Below are 18,747 nucleotides of genomic sequence, written 5' to 3' on the forward strand. Positions count from 1 at the left end.
TCGCGCGTGCAGCGGGCGTCATGGCCGGCAAGTCTCTGCTGTTTAAGACAGCAGAGACCTGCGGCTAATTACCACAACCGGCAATAATGCTGATCGCGGTAATTAAATGCTTTAGATGCCGTTATCAAGTGAGATCGCTTCCGGGTTTAGTACTGAAGCGCCCTGCGGCCAATCGGGACTACAGTACATGCGCTGAATGCGCTGAGTCTCTATGAAGAAATTCAGAGCATTAATGCTGCAATTCTTATTTTGGCCACCAGATGGCAGGCCAACATAAGAAATGAGCAAAATGCTAAGAAATTTTCATTTTTTAAATCCCTTATAGGTCAAAAAAAAAAATTTAAAAACATCATTAATAAGGTGATTTATGAGACTTAAAACTATGATAAAAAAGTAAAAAAATAAAATAAAGTTTAAATCACCCCCCTTTTTCGTATAATGAAAAAAACAACAACTAAATAATAAAAAATATAAACATCCTGGGTATCACCGTGACCAAAAACACCCAAAATATTAAAATCTAAAAATCCAATACGGCGAATGGTTTAACGGAAAAAAGGATCAAAATGTCCGATTTGCCATTTTTTCATTGCTTCTCTTACCCCCCAAAAAAATAATAAAATGTGATCTAAAAGTCATGCACACTCCAAAATGGTATCAATAAAAACTATGAATTGTCCCGCAAAACATGAGCCCCTAAACAGCTCAGTAGACATGAGTATAAAAAAGTTATGGGGGTCAGAATATGGTGATATAAAAAAAAATATATATATATAATCTCAACGTTTACATTTATTTTTACACTATTTACACATAAAAAACCTATACATATGGGGTATCGTTGTAATCATACTGACCCATAGAATGAAGGGCATGGGTCGGTTTTGCTGTAAACAAAACGCTGTGGGAACAAAACCTGTAAAACAGTGGAGGGATTGCGATTTTTTTTTCCAATTCCACCCCATTTGGAATTTTTTTCCTGCTTCCCACTACATTTTATGCTATAATTAATGGTGGCATTAGAAAGTACAACTTGTCCTGCAAAAAATAAGCCCTCATACAGCTCTGTGACCGGAAATATAAAAAAGTTATGGCTCACGGAAAATAGGGAAGAAAAATGAAAATGCAAAAACGGAAGAAAAAAAAAGCCCCTTTAACAGTGACCTCCACAGTGCCCGTCCCCTTAACAGTGCCCTCCACAGTGCCCGCCCCTTTAACAGTGACCTCCACAGTGCCCGTCCCCTTAACAGTGCCCTCCACAGTGCCCGCCCCTTTAATAGTGACCTCCACAGTGCCTGCTCCTTTAACAGTGACCTCCACAGTGCCCGTCCCCTTAACAGTGACCTCCACAGTGCCTGCCCATTTAACAGTGACCTCGACAGTTCCCGCCCCTTTAATAGTGCCCTCCACAGTTCCCGCCCCTTTAATAGTGCCCTCCACAGTGCCCGCCCCTTTAACAGTGACCTCGACAGTGCCCACCCCTTTAACAGTAACCTCCACAGTGCTCGCCCCTTTAATAGTGACCTCCACAGTGCCTGCTCCTTTAACAGTGACCTCCACAGTACCCGCCCCTTTAACAGTGACCTCCACAGTGCTCGCCCCTTTAACAGTGACCTCCACAGTGCTCGCCCCTCCCAGTGTGCGCTGTGCGGCTGATTAGCGGCCAGGTGGGGTCAGACACTGGACTGGATCTCATGTGCCGACCCGGGTTTTGAGAACACCTACCTGCCTTTAATAGACAGCTGGGCTCCGCAGAGAACATCTCTGTACTGGGATCTGAGGCTTGTGCTGGGCTCGGAGGTCCGAGACCAGTGTGAGGGGAAACCGGACGCCTGAAGCCTGATCATGGACTCTGAGGCAGAACCGCCAGCGGGTGTGAACCAACACCGAAACCACAAGGGGACTTCATCTTTATGAACTTGCCAAGAGTGTGAACAGAACTGTCCGGTGCCTCCGGGCCGCGTCCGCCTATCCCGTCTTCCAGGCCGAGTCCAGGGGATGTGTATGCCGAGTCTATTATACAAATCAATGGCTGTGGTTTTGAGTGATCGCAGAACATATACATATATATATATACAGTACATACACACACACACATATACAGTACATACACATATATATATATACACAGGAGGACGTATATACTGTGTGTACAGGTGAAACTCGAAAAATTAGAAGATCCTGCAAAGTAAACTAACATGAGACGGATTACGGGCAGCGAGATCTCAGGCCTTTGGTATAATTTGGATGATTACGGCTTATGAAACCCCAAAGTCACAACCTCCGGTCCCCTTTGCTCGGGGGGTACGGATCAATTAGCCGACTGGAGGGCGACACTGAGCCGAGAATATTCAACCTTTTCACAAAATTCTAATTTTAAGCTGCATTACTGAAATAAATGGACTTTTGCACGATATTCAGATTTTTCGAGTTTCACCTGTAGATACACACACACATATATACGTCCTTCTTGATATAGATTGTGCGGCCCCTCCACCCAGGCTCGGACTGGCCCACATGGGAATCCCCTAGTGGGCCCCTGAGAAAGGTGGGCCCCCAGTCCAACAGCACCGAATCTCAAATAACCGATCTCCAGTTTATTGTTACAGACGCGTCAGAAGGTTAGGATGGCCTCAGATGCGGCCAGCCAGTATCCTCTTCGCTGGGACCCACCTTCTGAAGTTGTTGCGGCCCCCCACAATCAGTCATCTTGTAGGGTCTTGCTGCCGTCTGCCTCTGTGTTGCTGTACAGTGGCCCCCAGAATGAATTTTAACAGTGGGCCCTAGGCAGCCCAGTCCGACACGGCCTCCACCCCCATACCTGCTACCTCATCTGTGGTTTCATGGCTTCTCAGGGCTCCTGCTGCTAGTAATGGGGTCCCCAATAACGTGTCCGCTCCCCTCCCCCACCGTGCCCCCTGTAGTCTGAGCTCATGACTTGTATCTCCGTTACAGCTATCTTTCCCAGAAGGTGTTAGACTCCACCCACTTGACACTTCCCTCTGTGCATACAGTCATGTGACATCTAAGCTCCGCCCACAATTTATAAGCGTACGGATGAATGTGATGCATGATGGGACATCGGTGGCTTCAGGTTGGTTCCCTTTACGGCGGTCGCTTTATGGGATGACTGTGCCATTATCGGCCGTCTTCCGTGAGCAGTCACTCCCTCGCCATCCGCTGTAGCAGCGACATAGGAACTGTGGCCACAGGGCGTCCGCCATCTTCCTGTCACGCTTTCTGTGGATCACGTAGCCTTTCCCTTGAGGACTCTTCTTCAGGCTGAAGATTTCGGGGTCCATGTGCAGGTGGTCATCAGAATTAGCGTGTTTGCGCACACAGCGGCCGCTCCCCGAGCACCGGGCTCTGCTGCACATGGACGCGGCTCCCGAGACGTTCTTCAGGTACGGACCCAGTGTCTCCTCTACATAGAGCTTCACGGCCAGACAGGAATCCTGCAACCAACAACGCACTACGTCACGACGGGAGCAAGAACCTGCCCCCCCCCCCAATCACTCACCAGCCCCACCACATGGCCGAACAGCAAAACTACACCTGTCACCTGAGATTTAAGGAAATCTCCCTCCTGCACTGATGGTCTGTGAGGCCTCTTTCACAGGAACGTAAGCGCCCCGTGCCCATGCTGTGGACCACATACGGCGGTTCCGCAATACACGGGTCACCAGCCGTGTGCATTCCGCATCACGGATGCAGACCGCTTCACTTGAATGGGTCCGCAAATCCAGAGGTATGGAACGGAACCCCATGGAGGCACTATGGAGCGCTTCTGTGGTGTTCCGTGCTTCTGTTCCGCAAAAAGATAGAACTATCTTTTTGCAGAATGGACGAATCGCGGACCCCATTCAATTTAATGGGTCTGCAATCCGCATGCGGCTGCCCCACAGTCGGTGCCCGTGTATTGCGGACTGAAATTTGCGGCCCGCAGCACGGGCACGGAGCCCTTACGTTCGTGGGCAAGAGGCCTTACAGTGTATCAGTCTGGAGCAGAGGTTGCATTTTGAGCTACATATAACATTTTGTTTTTTGCACATTACATTTATCGCTCACCGTGCGCCATAACTAGCGCGTTACTCTTATTCTATGGGTCAGTATTGTTGATACCAAGCCTGTTTAGTTTTAGGTGTTTTGTGCTACTTTTGCTCAATAATAGCATGTCTCGTCATGTCGCCGCATTCCAAGATGTGGCTTTCATTGGTACCATTGCGCATCCACTGCACTGCCGGCCAAGGGAGGCTCTGCTAACCGTGAGTACAAACAACTACTACCCCCATCGGCCCACTGTAGCCTCGTGCATTTCCCCTGCGGTCCGGCTCGCTGCAAGTATACCATTGACAGTATAATGCTCTGTACTGTATTAGCAGTACAGTGTATTATAGAAGCAATCAAAAGATCAAAAATTTTAGTAATTTTTATGAAATAAAGACTAAACCTCCAAGTTAAAAAATGTACCTTTCACTTTCAACACATGAGGAATTCTGCACCATGGAGGCTGATGGGACAGATTTGACACCTGAACACAATAAGGTGCCCCAAACTTCACCCCCTTGTATTAGGAGACTGACTGATCTCATAGGGAGGGAGCCTTGTGCTGCTGACAGGAATAAGGGAAAACAGATTTGCATGAGATCTCAAAATTGGCTGCCACAGGAAGCGCTCCGCAGCCCTGATGGAGCGACATCGGAGGTAGGACAGGTGGACTAGCAGACTGACATACGTGTATTACTGTTCTTCCTTAGGTCATTTCTGGACTCCAGATCACAGAGATGACTCTGTGTAATCTACCTGCCATAAGCTCCACTATAAGGGCTCATGCACACTGCTGTAGCCATTTGCGGATCCTCAAAAGCCGCATACTGACTGTGCGGTCTGCATTTTGCGGAACGGTACATCCTGGCCTCTTTAAGAACTGCCTATTGTCCGTTTTGCAGACAAGAATAGGACTTATTATTATTATTATAATTTTTTTGTGGATCCGCAGATTGGAAGTGCGGAGCGGGCAGCACACGGTGTGCCGTCCGTATCTATTACGGCCCCATTGAAATGAATGATTCCGCACCCAATCAGCTAAAAATGCAGATCAAATAGGGACCAAAACCACAGTTGTGTGAATGAGACCTTATTGTGCTCTTTTTGCGGGTTTCTGGAGTCACCAGCTTCAGTAGTCATTTCCTGATAGCTGACTGAATGCGTTTTATCCGCTGCCGCCTTATCCGATGCTTTGGTGCGGGTAATCGACCCTGAAGCAAAAAAGTCTTGCAGACATTTGTAGGAGCTGCTAGAGCTTATTTAACCTACGTCTGCTTCAGACTCTGGTCCAAGAATGTCCTCAAATAAAGAGGCATCATCTGGCCTCCAGGGAATCTTAGACTCCACTTCCAGATGGCTCAGAAGTCACCATTGCCATGGCTGTGCTCCTTAACTTCTCTCTTTTGATTCCCGTCTACTAGAAATGTGGTCACTTTGGTGAAGAACTGCATCCAATCTTTATAATTCTTAGTAAAGGAACCACAAGTTTCAGCCAGGCAAGAAGTTCCTTTGAAGTTCTTTTGCATTCCTGGAGGTGACCTGTCTGTAAGCTTCATGTGCTGGACATTGGGAAGCTACCCAAGCAATTCACTCTGAGAATCAGAAGACCCACCAGAGGATAGCTCAGACTCCACCTCTAGGGGGCCCAGGGTTAGGGTTATGTCTCCCTCGTAGCTCTGTTGTCTCTGGATTGTAAGGCTCCTATAAGGCTTTTAACAAATGGTTTAAGCAGATATTTCCCCTCCAGAAGGAACAGGATCTAGCACGGCTGTTGCCCCCAAAATGGATTCCACTATAGCCAAACTGTCCAGGAGGTTCATACCTTCAGAGGGTGGTTCAAAGTTAAAAGAACCAATGGATAGGAGATCTGAATGTGTATGGACCAAAGAGGTACCAGGCTTCTGTTGCCAAAGTGTGAATCAGCCTCGTATGGGAGAAAAATATTGCTGGTTATTGTAATAAATTTCCACCTCCAGAGCAACTGAGAATCCTACAGCAGCTGCTAACAGGGGTTGACGACCTAAAAGCCCTCCACTACTGCTCCATGCTCCAGAGACACCATAGAACAACTCTTCAGAAGAAGAGGATGGTCAAAAGCTTAATCTCAAAAGCTCTGCTTGTTCAGGCAATCCGGACTTGGGAACAAAAGATCAAAGATCGCCCAGTGGGAGAATAGCGATACCGCATCTAGTTTAAAAAGGACCTTCTAAGTGGATGATTCCCTCTCAGCTCTGATGCCATCTTAATTCAGTTAGAGAACTTGGAGACTGACCAGAGGGATAATAGACACTAACTCTAGGGGTCCACGGACCTTCAAGAGACATAATCCCTTCTCAGTTTGGATGTCCACTTAATCAAGTGAAAGGACTTGGAAACAGTCCAGATGATTAACAGAGACACCACCTTCTGGTGGTCAAGAGCGTTTAGGGTGGACCATCAATTTGTTCATAATTTAATTTGAATGTTGTACTGAGATTCGTCTCCAGACAGCATTAAAACGAAGTTCTGAACAAACCCACTTCGGATCTATCGCTTAACACTAACAATAAAGACAATCCAGTGGCTGTGGACGTTGATTCCATTGAATTTTCCGTTGGCATCCAAATTTCCACCAGTAGCAATGATTCAGAAAGTGATTCCAAAGCCCTTCAGGCTCAGCCTTCTCTCATTGCCATAGTCCCTTCCTGGCCCAAAAGTTGATTGGTTCTCTCAGCTCATGTCATTGAGCCAAGGTCAGTTTTGGATACTCAATCTCAGGCATGACCTTGTGTCTCAGGGCAGCCAGCAATACCACAACTTCTGCAGCTTGAAGTGCGTGCAGGTTGTCAGGAACCTCCTGAGGTTTCAAGGACTTATTGAGACTCCAATCCAGACCCTAAGTCATTCCAGATGATCAATCTACAGGGAGTGCAGAATTATTAGGCAAGTTGTATTTTTGAGGATTCATTTTATTATTGAACAACAACCATGTTCTCAATGAACCCAAAAAACTCATTAATATCAAAGCTGAATATTTTTGGAAGTAGTTTTTAGTTTGTTTTTAGTTTTAGCTATTTTAGGGGGATATCTGTGTGTGCAGGTGACTATTACTGTGCAAAAAAAACAAATATATACCCATTTCAATTATTTATTTTTACCAGTGAAACCAATATAACATCTCAACATTCACAAATATACATTTCTGACATTCAAAAACAAAACAAAAACAAATCAGTGACCAATATAGCCACCTTTCTTTGCAAGGACACTCAGAAGCCTGCCATCCATGGATTCTGTCAGTGTTTTGATCTGTTCACCACCAACATTGCGTGCAGCAGCAACCACAGCCTCCCAGACACTGTTCAGAGAGGTGAACAAGGAGGCCATGTCATTAGATTTTCTTCTTTTATACCCTTTCTTGCCAGCCACGCTGTGGAGTACATGGACGCGTGTGATGGAGCATTGTCCTGCATGAAAATCATGTTTTTCTTGAACGATGCAGACTTCTTCCTGTACCACTGCTTGAAGAAGGTGTCTTCCAGAAACTGGCAGTAGGACTGGGAGTTGAGCTTGACTCCATCCTCAACCCGAAAAGGCCCCACAAGCTCATCTTTGATGATACCAGCCCAAACCAGTACTCCACCTCCACCTTGCTGGCGTCTGAGTCGGACTGGAGCTCTCTGCCCTTTACCAATCCAGCCACGGGCCCATCCATCTGGCCCATCAAGACTCACTCTCATTTCATCAGTCCATAAAACCTTAGAAAAATCAGTCTTGAGATATTTCTTGGCCCAGTCTTGACGTTTCAGCTTGTGTGTCTTGTTCAGTGGTGGTCGTCTTTCAGCCTTTCTTACCTTGGCCATGTCTCTGAGTATTGCACACCTTGTGCTTTTGGGCACTCCAGTGATGTTGCAGCTCTGAAATATGGCCAAACTGGTGGCAAGTGGCATCTTGGCAGCTGCACGCTTGACTTTTCTCAGTTCATGGGCAGTTATTTTGCGCCTTGGTTTTTCCACACGCTTCTTGCGACCCTGTTGACTATTTTGAATGAAACGCTTGATTGTTCGATGATCACGCTTCAGAAGCTTTGCAATTTTAAGAGTGCTGCATCTCTCTGCAAGATATCTCACTATTTGTGACTTTTCTGAGCCTGTCAAGTCCTTCTTTTGACCCATTTTGCCAAAGGAAAGGAAGTTGCCTAATAATTATGCACACCTGATATAGGGTGTTGATGTCATTAGACCACACCCCTTCTCATTACAGAGATGCACATCACCTAATATGCTTAATTGGTAGTAGGCTTTCGAGCCTATACAGCTTGGAGTAAGACACCATGCAGAAAGAGGATGATGTGGTCAAAATACTCATTTGCCTAATAATTCTGCACTCCCTGTAATATGGTGTAAAAACACAGGGAAGACATGTAATCCTTCATCAGTCATTTAGTGCAAGAAGAGTTTGACAAGGGTCTAGGTCTATCTACCTTGAAGGTCCAGATTCCCACTCTATCTGCCTCTTTTGGCAAACGATATGCTCAAGATCATCCGGTGAAGAGATTTTATAAGATAATCTCTAGACTCAGACCCAGCGTTCTCCAACCTATCTACTCCTAGGATTTTCAGTTGCTCCTAAGGAGCTTGTGCGAGCCTCTTCAGGAATCCTCTCTCGCTCCCCTCTTGGAAGGTTTCTTTCCTGTTGGCAATGAATTCTCCCAAAATAGATAGGCCGAGTTCACACTTCAGTTATTTGGTCAGTTATTTTCATCAGTTATTGTGAGCCAAAGCCAGGTGCGGCTCTAAACACATAACAGGAGCAGATCTTTCCATTACACCTCATCTCTGTGGAGGCTTCACTACTGGTTTTAGCTCACCATAACTGATGGAAATAACTGACCAAATAACTGAACTGTGAACTGGGCCTTAGCGAACTTCAAGTACTTGGATTATTAGATCTATTTTTAAAAAAAAACATGGTCGTGCTAATGACAGAACCAGAGCCCTTACTGAAGAGACTCCAGACACTTGTTTTCTACCTTCTGTGGACCTTTAAAATTTAGAGCAGAAGGAAACCAGGACTCGTCCAAAGGCCCTCAGAAGTCGCATACAACAAGCGTCCATGACAGGGAGCATAGTTCTATGCTGCTGGATGTGATGTCAGTGCCATGGAGGGTCAGGTTGGTGACTTGTTTTTCTCTAGCAGTGAAAGTACAGCATAGTACTTGGCTGAGTAGTGTGTGGGTCGTCTTACTCATGTAGATAAATTATGGAAAAATCTGTTGTTTCAGGAAACCAGCTTCATCACTTATCATTCATCATACCATCGTCATCAGAGCGATGGTCTCCTGCCTGATAACAACCTTAAGTCAGACCAGAAGGCCTGCTAATTCCATGGTTTTCTCCAGAAATAAAGGGGTTTATGGATGGTTTATGCTCCAGGGTTGACATAAGTGTGTTGAATGTTGCTAACCCTTCTACATTCAAGGCCAGTTTATTGAAGTCTCTGCTTCCTCTCAGTTTTGTCTCATATACCTTAATGAGTTATTCTCCAGGCTCAAGCCAAACTGTCTTTCTATGGGATCCCTTTGAGCCCTCGAAGGATTACTTTAGGTAGACCTCTAAAGTGTAGTCAAATAGCAAATGTGTTTTAGGTTCTGGATTATTCAGATCCTTAAATTGCTTCTGGAATCAGTTATGCTGAGGTCTCCGCCATTATTCAGCTTAAAGGGATAGCTCTTCGGATAATACTTCTCAGTGATATTGTCTCCCTATCGGGTGCCTGTATGAGCAGAGCGCACCTGTACGGCGGTTTCTTGACCACTCCTAATTGTTTCTTTACGCAGGGCAAGTGTTTGTGAAGAGACTTCCTTTGGCAGTCTATTGTGAGATCTCTGCAAGAGGTCCTTCCCTAGAGGACTCTACTTGGTATATCCCCATATGTTTTTCTGGAACGTAAGGGAAGCATTAGATTTAGAATGTAAATCTGTTTTCCCTTAATCTCGTCAGCAGCACAAGGCTCCCTCCCTATGAGATCAGTCAGTCTGCTAATACAAGGGGGTGAATTTTGGGGCATCTCATTGTGTTCAGGTGTCAAAACTTCCATCTGTCCTATCAGCCCGGAGGGTGCAGAATTCCTCATGTGTAGTTCTGCTGATGGGACTAACGGAAAGAGGGCAAGGCTTTATGCTGCCCACAAGATTTACTATAACGTGCGCCAGAAAGGCCCCCTGGCTGCTGTAGACTTCATTCAATAATTTTTTAAGATGCATCTCACACCAGTGCAGGGCCATCAAGACTGGACTAGGGGGATGTATTTGGGATGCCAGGCCTGAGAAATGTCCCTCAACCTCTATTAGAAAGTTGTAGAACTTTTCATTGTAGAATAATTAATAAGCATTTATAGCACAGTGTACCGGCCCTTTAACTATAACTTATTATTACCTTGCTGGAGCTGTAGTCCAAGTTCCCCCATAAAATGATCCCCGCGGCCCCAAGAGCTGCGCTCTGTCCGATCGTCTGGATCAAATCTTCCTGCAGGAAAACACAACATGGATAACAATCTGTGGTCCCAGTATGATAAAGGCACACCATCACTCAGTATCCATTAGTCATCAGCCTTCACCCATCATCATCCATCACTCATATGATGTAGCTTCAGGTTTAGCAAATGAATAACACATTTTTATAGCTAGAATGTGAACAAGACCCCAAAAAAGCTTAGATACACAGTTGAGCAGATATCCCACAATAGGATTAGATACATAGCTCAGCAGATAGTATCACACATGATGGTATTAGATACCGCAGCTCAGCAGTAGACCGTCATTACCTTGGTGAGGAAGTCCATGCTGTAGGTGTACACTATGCGGGTGTATGGCAGCACGGGTAGCCCAGGGCCCTTTGGCAGCTTTGACACTCTGATGGCTTCTTCCACACGGTGCCTTACAAATGGCCGCACATACTCAGAGCCTTTCAGGTCTTTGTCCAGGTAGATGTGCGGGTACAAGGCCCGGCTGACGTTCCAGAGCCAGGTCAGGTCATTGTTCCGATGCACCTCCTCCTTTGGACATCTCCCACTGTAGTTCTGACTGCTGTTCTTGTATTCAAAGTTATAACATTCAGGGAAACCGTAGAACCCCCAGAGACCTCGAGGGCTCTGTCTGAGGCCGAGCTGAAGAGTGGTCTTCAAGAAGTCCTGGGCAGCTGCTTCAAACTGCCTCTTAGCCACTCTCTTTGTCTTCCTATATGACCAGTATGGATGCCGTTGACTGACCAGCCGTAGTGACCGCTGCTGGTACAGTAGCATTCTCTCCCAGTTACGATCCCACAGTGGTCTCCAATGTTCCCAGTCTACCACGGCCACTCCTCTAAAGTTTACATCAAGCATGATGCTTCTCAGGTCCTGCTGAGCTTTATCCAGATGTTCCTCCAGGCTGCTGTTCTGGGGGAGACCACCATTGACCGGTTCATTGTCTTGGTTGTAGTAGGGGTACAGGCCCAGCTGGCTGTTGTAGAAGATCACCATCTCAGAGCCCAGGAACGAGTGGTTCTGGTTGATGATGATGTCATAATTTTGAATGTTAATCGCTACCCCATAATTGTCCAAGCATGGACTAGTTGGTGCATTCCAGAGGATAACAAAGGGCCGTTCTGAAACATCTACATGAGAATCGGCCGGGAAATACAAGAAGGAGAGAAGAGGAAGAGCGTAGAGGGCAGCCATGAGGAGAAGGTGGGGGGACAAACTGTCAGTATGAGTCCAACCTGAGGAAAGAGAAGTGATGAGAGCATGGCAGCAACCGCGAGATACACAGGTTACCCCTACATCAACCTGAACAGCACACGGCTTTCTCCTGTCCTAACAGTTTGTTACAATGTATCGGTATAGGTTAAATATAAATCACAGAGGATTGTCTACTCTGGATACAATGTAATGAAACCCTCAGCTGACTTAGGTCTTTTGGAGATTTTAGACCCTAGATGTAAAAAAGAATGTTCCTATTCACTGACAGAAAGCAGAAATCTAGAAAATGGCAAAAATAGGAACATGAAGTAAATTGCAAAGTTGAAAAATTACTTTTCCATGGCTCAGGACTGCACATGTCTTATACAGAGCTCCAAATCTGCACAGACATGAAGTTATATAAGGCAAATTTCACACTCCTGGCAGGCTGATCCTACATGATTGCTGGGTAGTACTGGAATGCCTGCTGGCCCCATTCACTGTAAGGGTGGAGATCTGGCGGGTACACACCAAACATGCCAGGATTTGGTTGGACAAATACCGCTAAATGCACTATGGCGAGCTGACAGCAGATCATACAGCCACCACTAGAGGGAGCTCACTACATACAGATTATACAGCCACCACTAGAGGGAGCTCACTACATACAGATTATACAGTCACCACTAGAGGGAGCTCACTACATACAGATTATACAGCCACCACTAGAGGGAGCTCACTACATACAGATTATACAGCCACCACTAGAGGGAGCTCACTATATACAGATTATACAACCTCCACTAGAGGGAGCTCACTATATACAGATCATAAAGCCACCACTAGAGGGAGCTCACTATATACAGATTATACAGCCTCCACTAGAGGGAGCTCACTACATACAGATCATACAGCCACCACTAGAGGGAGCTCACTACATACAGATTATACAGCCACCACTAGAGGGAGCTCATTACATACAGGTTATACAGCCACCACTAGGGGGAGATCACTACATACAGATTATACAGCCACCACTAGAGGGAGCTCACTACATACAGATCATACAGCCACCACTAGAGGGAGCTCACTACATACTGATTATACAGCCACCACTAGAGGGAGCTCACTACATACAGATTATACAGCCACCACTAGAGGGAGCTCACTACATACAGATTATACAGCCACCACTAGAGAGAGCTCACCACATACAGATTATACAGCCACCACTAGAGGGAGCTCACTACATACAGATTATACAGCCACCACTAGAGGGAGCTCACTACATACAGATTATACAGCCACCACTAGGGGGAGCTCACTACATACAGATTATACAGTTACCACTAGAGGGAGCTCACTACATACAGATTATACAGCCACCACTAGAGGGAGCTCACTACATACAGATTATACAGCCACCACTAGAGGGAGCTCACTACATACAGATTATACAGCCACCACCAGAGGGAGCTCACTACATACAGATTATACAGCCACCACTAGAGGGAGCTCACTACATACAGATTATACAGTCACCACTAGGGGGAGCTCACTACATACAGATTATACAGCCACCACTAGAGGGAGCTCACTACATACAGATTATACAGCCACCACTAGAGGGAGCTCACTACATACAGATCATACAGCCACCACTAGAGGGAGCTCACTACATACTGATTATACAGCCACCACTAGAGGGAGCTCACTACATACAGATTATACAGCCACCACTAGAGGGAGCTCACTACATACAGATTATACAGCCACCACTAGAGAGAGCTCACCACATACAGATTATACAGCCACCACTAGAGGGAGCTCACTACATACAGATTATACAGCCACCACTAGAGGGAGCTCACTACATACAGATTATACAGCCACCACTAGGGGGAGCTCACTACATACAGATTATACAGTTACCACTAGAGGGAGCTCACTACATACAGATTATACAGCCACAACTAGGAGGAGCTCACTACATACAGATTATACAGCCACTACTAGAGGGAGCTCACTACATACAGATTATACAGTCACCACTAGAGGGAGCTCACTACATACAGATTATACAGCCACCACCAGAGGGAGCTCACTACATACAGATTATACAGCCACCACTAGAGGGAGCTCACTACATACAGATTACACAGTCACCACTAGGGGGAGCTCACTACATACAGATTATACAGCCACCACTAGAGGGAGCTCACTACATACAGATTATACAGCCACCACTAGAGGGAGCTCACTACATACAGATCATACAGCCACCACTAGAGGGAGCTCACTACATACTGATTATACAGCCACCACTAGAGGGAGCTCACTACATACAGATTATACAGCCACCACTAGAGGGAGCTCACTACATACAGATTATACAGCCACCACTAGAGAGAGCTCACCACATACAGATTATACAGCCACCACTAGAGGGAGCTCACTACATACAGATTATACAGCCACCACTAGAGGGAGCTCACTACATACAGATTATACAGCCACCACTAGGGGGAGCTCACTACATACAGATTATACAGTTACCACTAGAGGGAGCTCACTACATACAGATTATACAGCCACCACTAGAGGGAGCTCACTACATACAGATTATACAGCCACCACTAGGGGGAGCTCACTACATACAGATTATACAGCCACCACTAGGGGGAGCTCACTACATACAAATTATACAGCTACCACTAGAGGGAGCTAACTACATACAGATTATACAGTCACCACTAGGGGGAGCTCACTACATACAGATTATACAGCCACCACTAGAGGGAGCTCACTACATACAGATTATACAGCCACCACTAGAGGGAGCTCACTACATACAGATTATACAGCCACCACTAGGGGGAGCTCACTACATACAGATTATACAGTTACCACTAGAGGGAGCTCACTACATACAGATTATACAGTCACCACTAGAGGGAGCTCACTACATACAGATTATACAGTTACCACTAGAGGGAGCTCACTACATACAGATTATACAGTCACCACTAGAGCACAAAAATTTAGGTGTAAATGTTATAAAAATGTAGCACAACTTGGCAGATCTAAATTTAGAGAAATAACTGGCATCTAATCTTATGTGACGTTGTTTCTTACTAAAAAGCATCTTGACCTCATATACGAAAGTGCAGTAAAAATCCTGTGTGAAGCTCAGCTATGCAGTGCATGTTATACTGTGTCTGCACTGGTGTGTGGTCAATCTGCCGCTTTGTGTTTTTACACTTTTTTATGATGTTGTAGAGGAAAATTCAGTGATGGTAATGTCGCTCACCGTACTTTGCAGAGGTCACTTCCTATGGTCACGCTGCATGTGGCGATCCTGGTGACATTACTTGATCCTTCCTTCTCTGGACAATGTGATGATCCACAGGGATCCAAAGGCAGCGTCTTCCACAGTTTTCTGTCATCCAGCTTTCCTGGAGTCCTAACCAGTCCGGACTATGAAGATGAATCCCTGATGATCAGAGACTGCAACCTGTGCCTGCTCTGCAGGAGCTCCGCAGCAAAAATCTTCCTGCAAGTGTAGGACTGAGAGAAGCGGCGCCTGAGGCGGCAGAGGCACCTGCGTCAGCATGACACCTCCCTTCTGTGCAGCTGGAGGGGATTTATGTGCAGATAACAGGTGGAGGTAGCAGCTTGTGATTTACATGCTTGAGTCCCATTATTATGACCACCAGCTACTCTCCAGAGTCACCGCCGGGTGCAGCACAAACAGTGACTCCATAAGGTCCTGGTAGGTTGTCACAGGGATCTGGAGCCATGCTGCCAGCAGTGTATCCCACAGCTGCTGGAGGGTGCATGGGGGAGATCCATAGAGTAAACACGACCATTGAAATGGTCCCACAGCTGCTGGAGGGTGCATGGGGGAGATCCATAGAGAGAACACAACCATTGAGATGGTCCCACAGCTGCTGGAGGGTGCATGGAGGAGATCCATAGAGGGAACACGACCATTGAGATGGTCCCACAGCTGCTGGAGGGTGCATGGGGGAGATCCATAGAGAGAACACAACCATTGAGATGGTCCCACAGCTGCTGGAGGGTGCATGGAGGAGATACATAGAGGGAACACGACCGTTGAGATGGCCCCACAGCTGCTGGAGGGTGCATGGGGGAGATCCATAGAGGGAACACGACCATTGAGATGGTCCCACAGCTGCTGGAGGGTGCATGGAGGAGATACATAGAGGGAACACGACCATTGAGATGGTCCCACAGCTGCTGGAGGGTGCATGGGGGAGATCCATAGAGGGAACACGACCATTGAGATGGTCCCACAGCTGCTGGAGGGTGCACGGGGGAGATCCATAGAGTGAACACGACCATTGAGATGGTCCCACAGCTGCTGGAGTGGGCATGGGGGAGATCCATAAAGAGAACACGACCATTGAGATGGTCCCACAGCTGCTGGAGTGGGCGTGGGGCGATCCATAGAGTGAACACGACCATTGAGATGGTCCCACAGCTGCTGGAGGGTGCACGGGGGAGATCCATAGAGTGAACACGACCATTGAGATGGTCCCACAGCTGCTGGAGGGTGCTTGGAGGAGATCCATAAAGAGAACACGGCCATTGAGATGGTCCCACAGCTGCTGGAGTGGGCGTGGGGCGATCCATAGAGTGAACACGACCATTGAGATGGTCCCACAGCTGCTGGAGGGTGCATGGAGGAGATCCAAAGAGGGAACACGACCATTGAGATGGTCCCACAGCTGCTGGAGGGTGCATGGGGGAGATCCATAGAGAGAACACAACCATTGAGATGGTCCCACAGCTGCTGGAGGGTGCGTGGGGGAGATCCAAAGAGGGAACACGACCATTGAGATGGTCCCACAGCTGCTGAAGGGTGCATGGAGGAGATCCAAAGAGGGAACATGACCATTGAGATGGTCCCACAGCTGCTGGAGGGTGCACGGGGGAGATCCATAGAGAGAACACGACCATTGAGATGGTCCCACAGCTGCTGGAGGGTGCTTGGAGGAGATCTATAGAGTGAACACGACCATTGAGATGGTCCCACAGCTGCTGGAGGGTGCTTGGAGGAGAGCCATAGAGTGAACACGACCATTGAGATGGTCCCACAGCTGCTGGAGGGTGCACGGGGGAGATCCATAGAGTGAACACGACCATTGAGATGGTCCCACAGCTGCTGGAGGGTGCTTGGAGGAGATCCATAAAGAGAACACGGCCATTGAGATGGTCCCACAGCTGCTGGAGTGGGCGTGGGGCGATCCATAGAGTGAACACGACCATTGAGATGGTCCCACAGCTGCTGGAGGGTGCATGGAGGAGATCCAAAGAGGGAACACGACCATTGAGATGGTCCCACAGCTGCTGGAGGGTGCGTGGGGGAGATCCAAAGAGGGAACACGACCATTGAGATGGTCCCACAGCTGCTGGAGGGTGCATGGAGGAGATCCAAAGAGGGAACACGACCATTGAGATGGTCCCACAGCTGCTGGAGGGTGCACGGGGGAGATCCATAGAGAGAACACGACCATTGAGATGGTCCCACAGCTGCTGGAGGGTGCTTGGAGGAGATCTATAGAGTGAACACGACCATTGAGATGGTCCCACAGCTGCTGGAGGGTGCTTGGAGGAGAGCCATAGAGTGAACACGACCATTGAGATGGTCCCACAGCTGCTGGAGGGTGCACGGGGGAGATCCATAGAGTGGACACGACCATTGAGATGGTCCCACAGCTGCTGGAGGGTGCATGGGGGAGATCCATAGAGAGAACACGACCATTGAGATGGTCCCACAGCTGCTGGAGGGTGCATGGGGGAGATCCATAGAGTGAACACGACCATTAAGATGGTCCCACAGCTGCTGGAGGGTGCTTGGAGGAGATCTATAGAGTGAACATGACCATTGAGATGGTCCCACAGCTGCTGGAGGGTGCATGGAGGAGATCCATAGAGTGAATACAAATAGGGTTGAGTGAACCCGAACTGTAAAGTTTGGGTTCGTACCGAACTTTAGTATTTTTTGATCCTCAACCCGAACATTTCGGGTTCAGTGTTCGGCGATTTAATGGCGCTTTTTGAAAGGCCAATCAACAAGTGCTTAACTGTCTGCCCTTAGAAGCCATCACGGCCATGATTACTAATGGCATGGCTGTGATTGGCCAGTGCAGCATGTGACCCGGGCTCTATATAAGCTGCAGTCACTCCGCTCTGATCAGTGTAGGGAGAGGATGCTGCTGCTGTGAGGGAGAGAATAGGACTGAATCTGATATCAGAACTTGTTGTTAACTCTGCGATCTACAGCGATGTATTTATTTTGTGAAACATTTTTGTACCCTGCCCTGACCCCAGTGACACAGAAAAATACGTTTTATCCGTCTGTTAGGTGGGCGCCGGCGGCCATTTTGTGCAAGTTCAGTGCAGCAGCACAGCATGTGCCAGGGACAATATTTAATCCTGTTCTTTTAGCTCAGTGGGCGACATACACCCATTTTTTAAGTGCCCCTGCCCTGCATATGTGCCGGGGGAAGGAAAATAATATAGGGATCCGTCTGTGAGTTCAGGGACCGGGGGGGGGGGACATATTCACATTTCTTTCTGTAAAGTTCCCTGTGCTGCATGTCTGAGTGCAATCCATTCAGTAAATCCATCTGTTACATTCTGGGGGGAAAATTATTATTATTTTGCTAAAAAGTACATTTGCGCCCTGCACTGCGTTTTTTTCCCCATACAGTACCTTTGCGGCTGCGCTGCATTCCTGACAGTCTTCTACTTTCACACTTGCGTTAGGAGCGGATCCGTCTGGTGTCTGCACAGACGGATCCGCTCCTATAATGCAAACGCTTGCATCCGTTCAGAACGGATCCGTTTGCATAACTGTTTATTTCAGATCAGATTTTTCACTTTGGAAAACTCAGATCCGACAGTATATTCTAACACAGAGGCGTTCCCATGGTGATGGGGACGCTTCAAGTTAGAATATACTGAGAACTGTGT

General features: G+C 47.3%; 1 protein-coding gene across 1 annotated transcript; it reads right to left on the reverse strand.

The window, feature by feature from the left end:
* Positions 1-1,593: 1,593 nt before the first annotated feature.
* Positions 1,594-11,745, reverse strand: LOC122922534 (hyaluronidase-1-like). Its single transcript, XM_044273164.1, has 3 exons — positions 10,852-11,745; positions 10,464-10,553; positions 1,594-3,455 (listed from the first exon to the last, which is right to left on the reverse strand). Exons 1-3 carry the CDS (start codon positions 11,743-11,745, stop codon positions 3,120-3,122), a joined length of 1,320 nt encoding a protein of 439 aa, XP_044129099.1. The 3' UTR covers positions 1,594-3,119.
* Between the last annotated feature and the right edge of the window lie 7,002 nt (positions 11,746-18,747).

The sequence above is a fragment of the Bufo gargarizans genome, unplaced genomic scaffold, assembly GCF_014858855.1.
Source record: "Bufo gargarizans isolate SCDJY-AF-19 unplaced genomic scaffold, ASM1485885v1 fragScaff_scaffold_432_pilon, whole genome shotgun sequence".
Taxonomy (NCBI): domain Eukaryota; kingdom Metazoa; phylum Chordata; class Amphibia; order Anura; family Bufonidae; genus Bufo; species Bufo gargarizans.

Coding starts and splice junctions, on each gene's coding strand:
- LOC122922534 (XM_044273164.1), bottom strand. CDS start 11,745: ATGGCTGCCCTCTACGCTCTTCCTCTTCTCTCCTTCTTGTATTTCCCG. Junction 10,554..10,851: donor GCATGGACTTCCTCACCAAG/GTAATGACGGTC, acceptor GTTTTCCTGCAG/GAAGATTTGATCCAGACGAT. Junction 3,456..10,463: donor TGGACTACAGCTCCAGCAAG/GTAATAATAAGT, acceptor TGTTGGTTGCAG/GATTCCTGTCTGGCCGTGAA.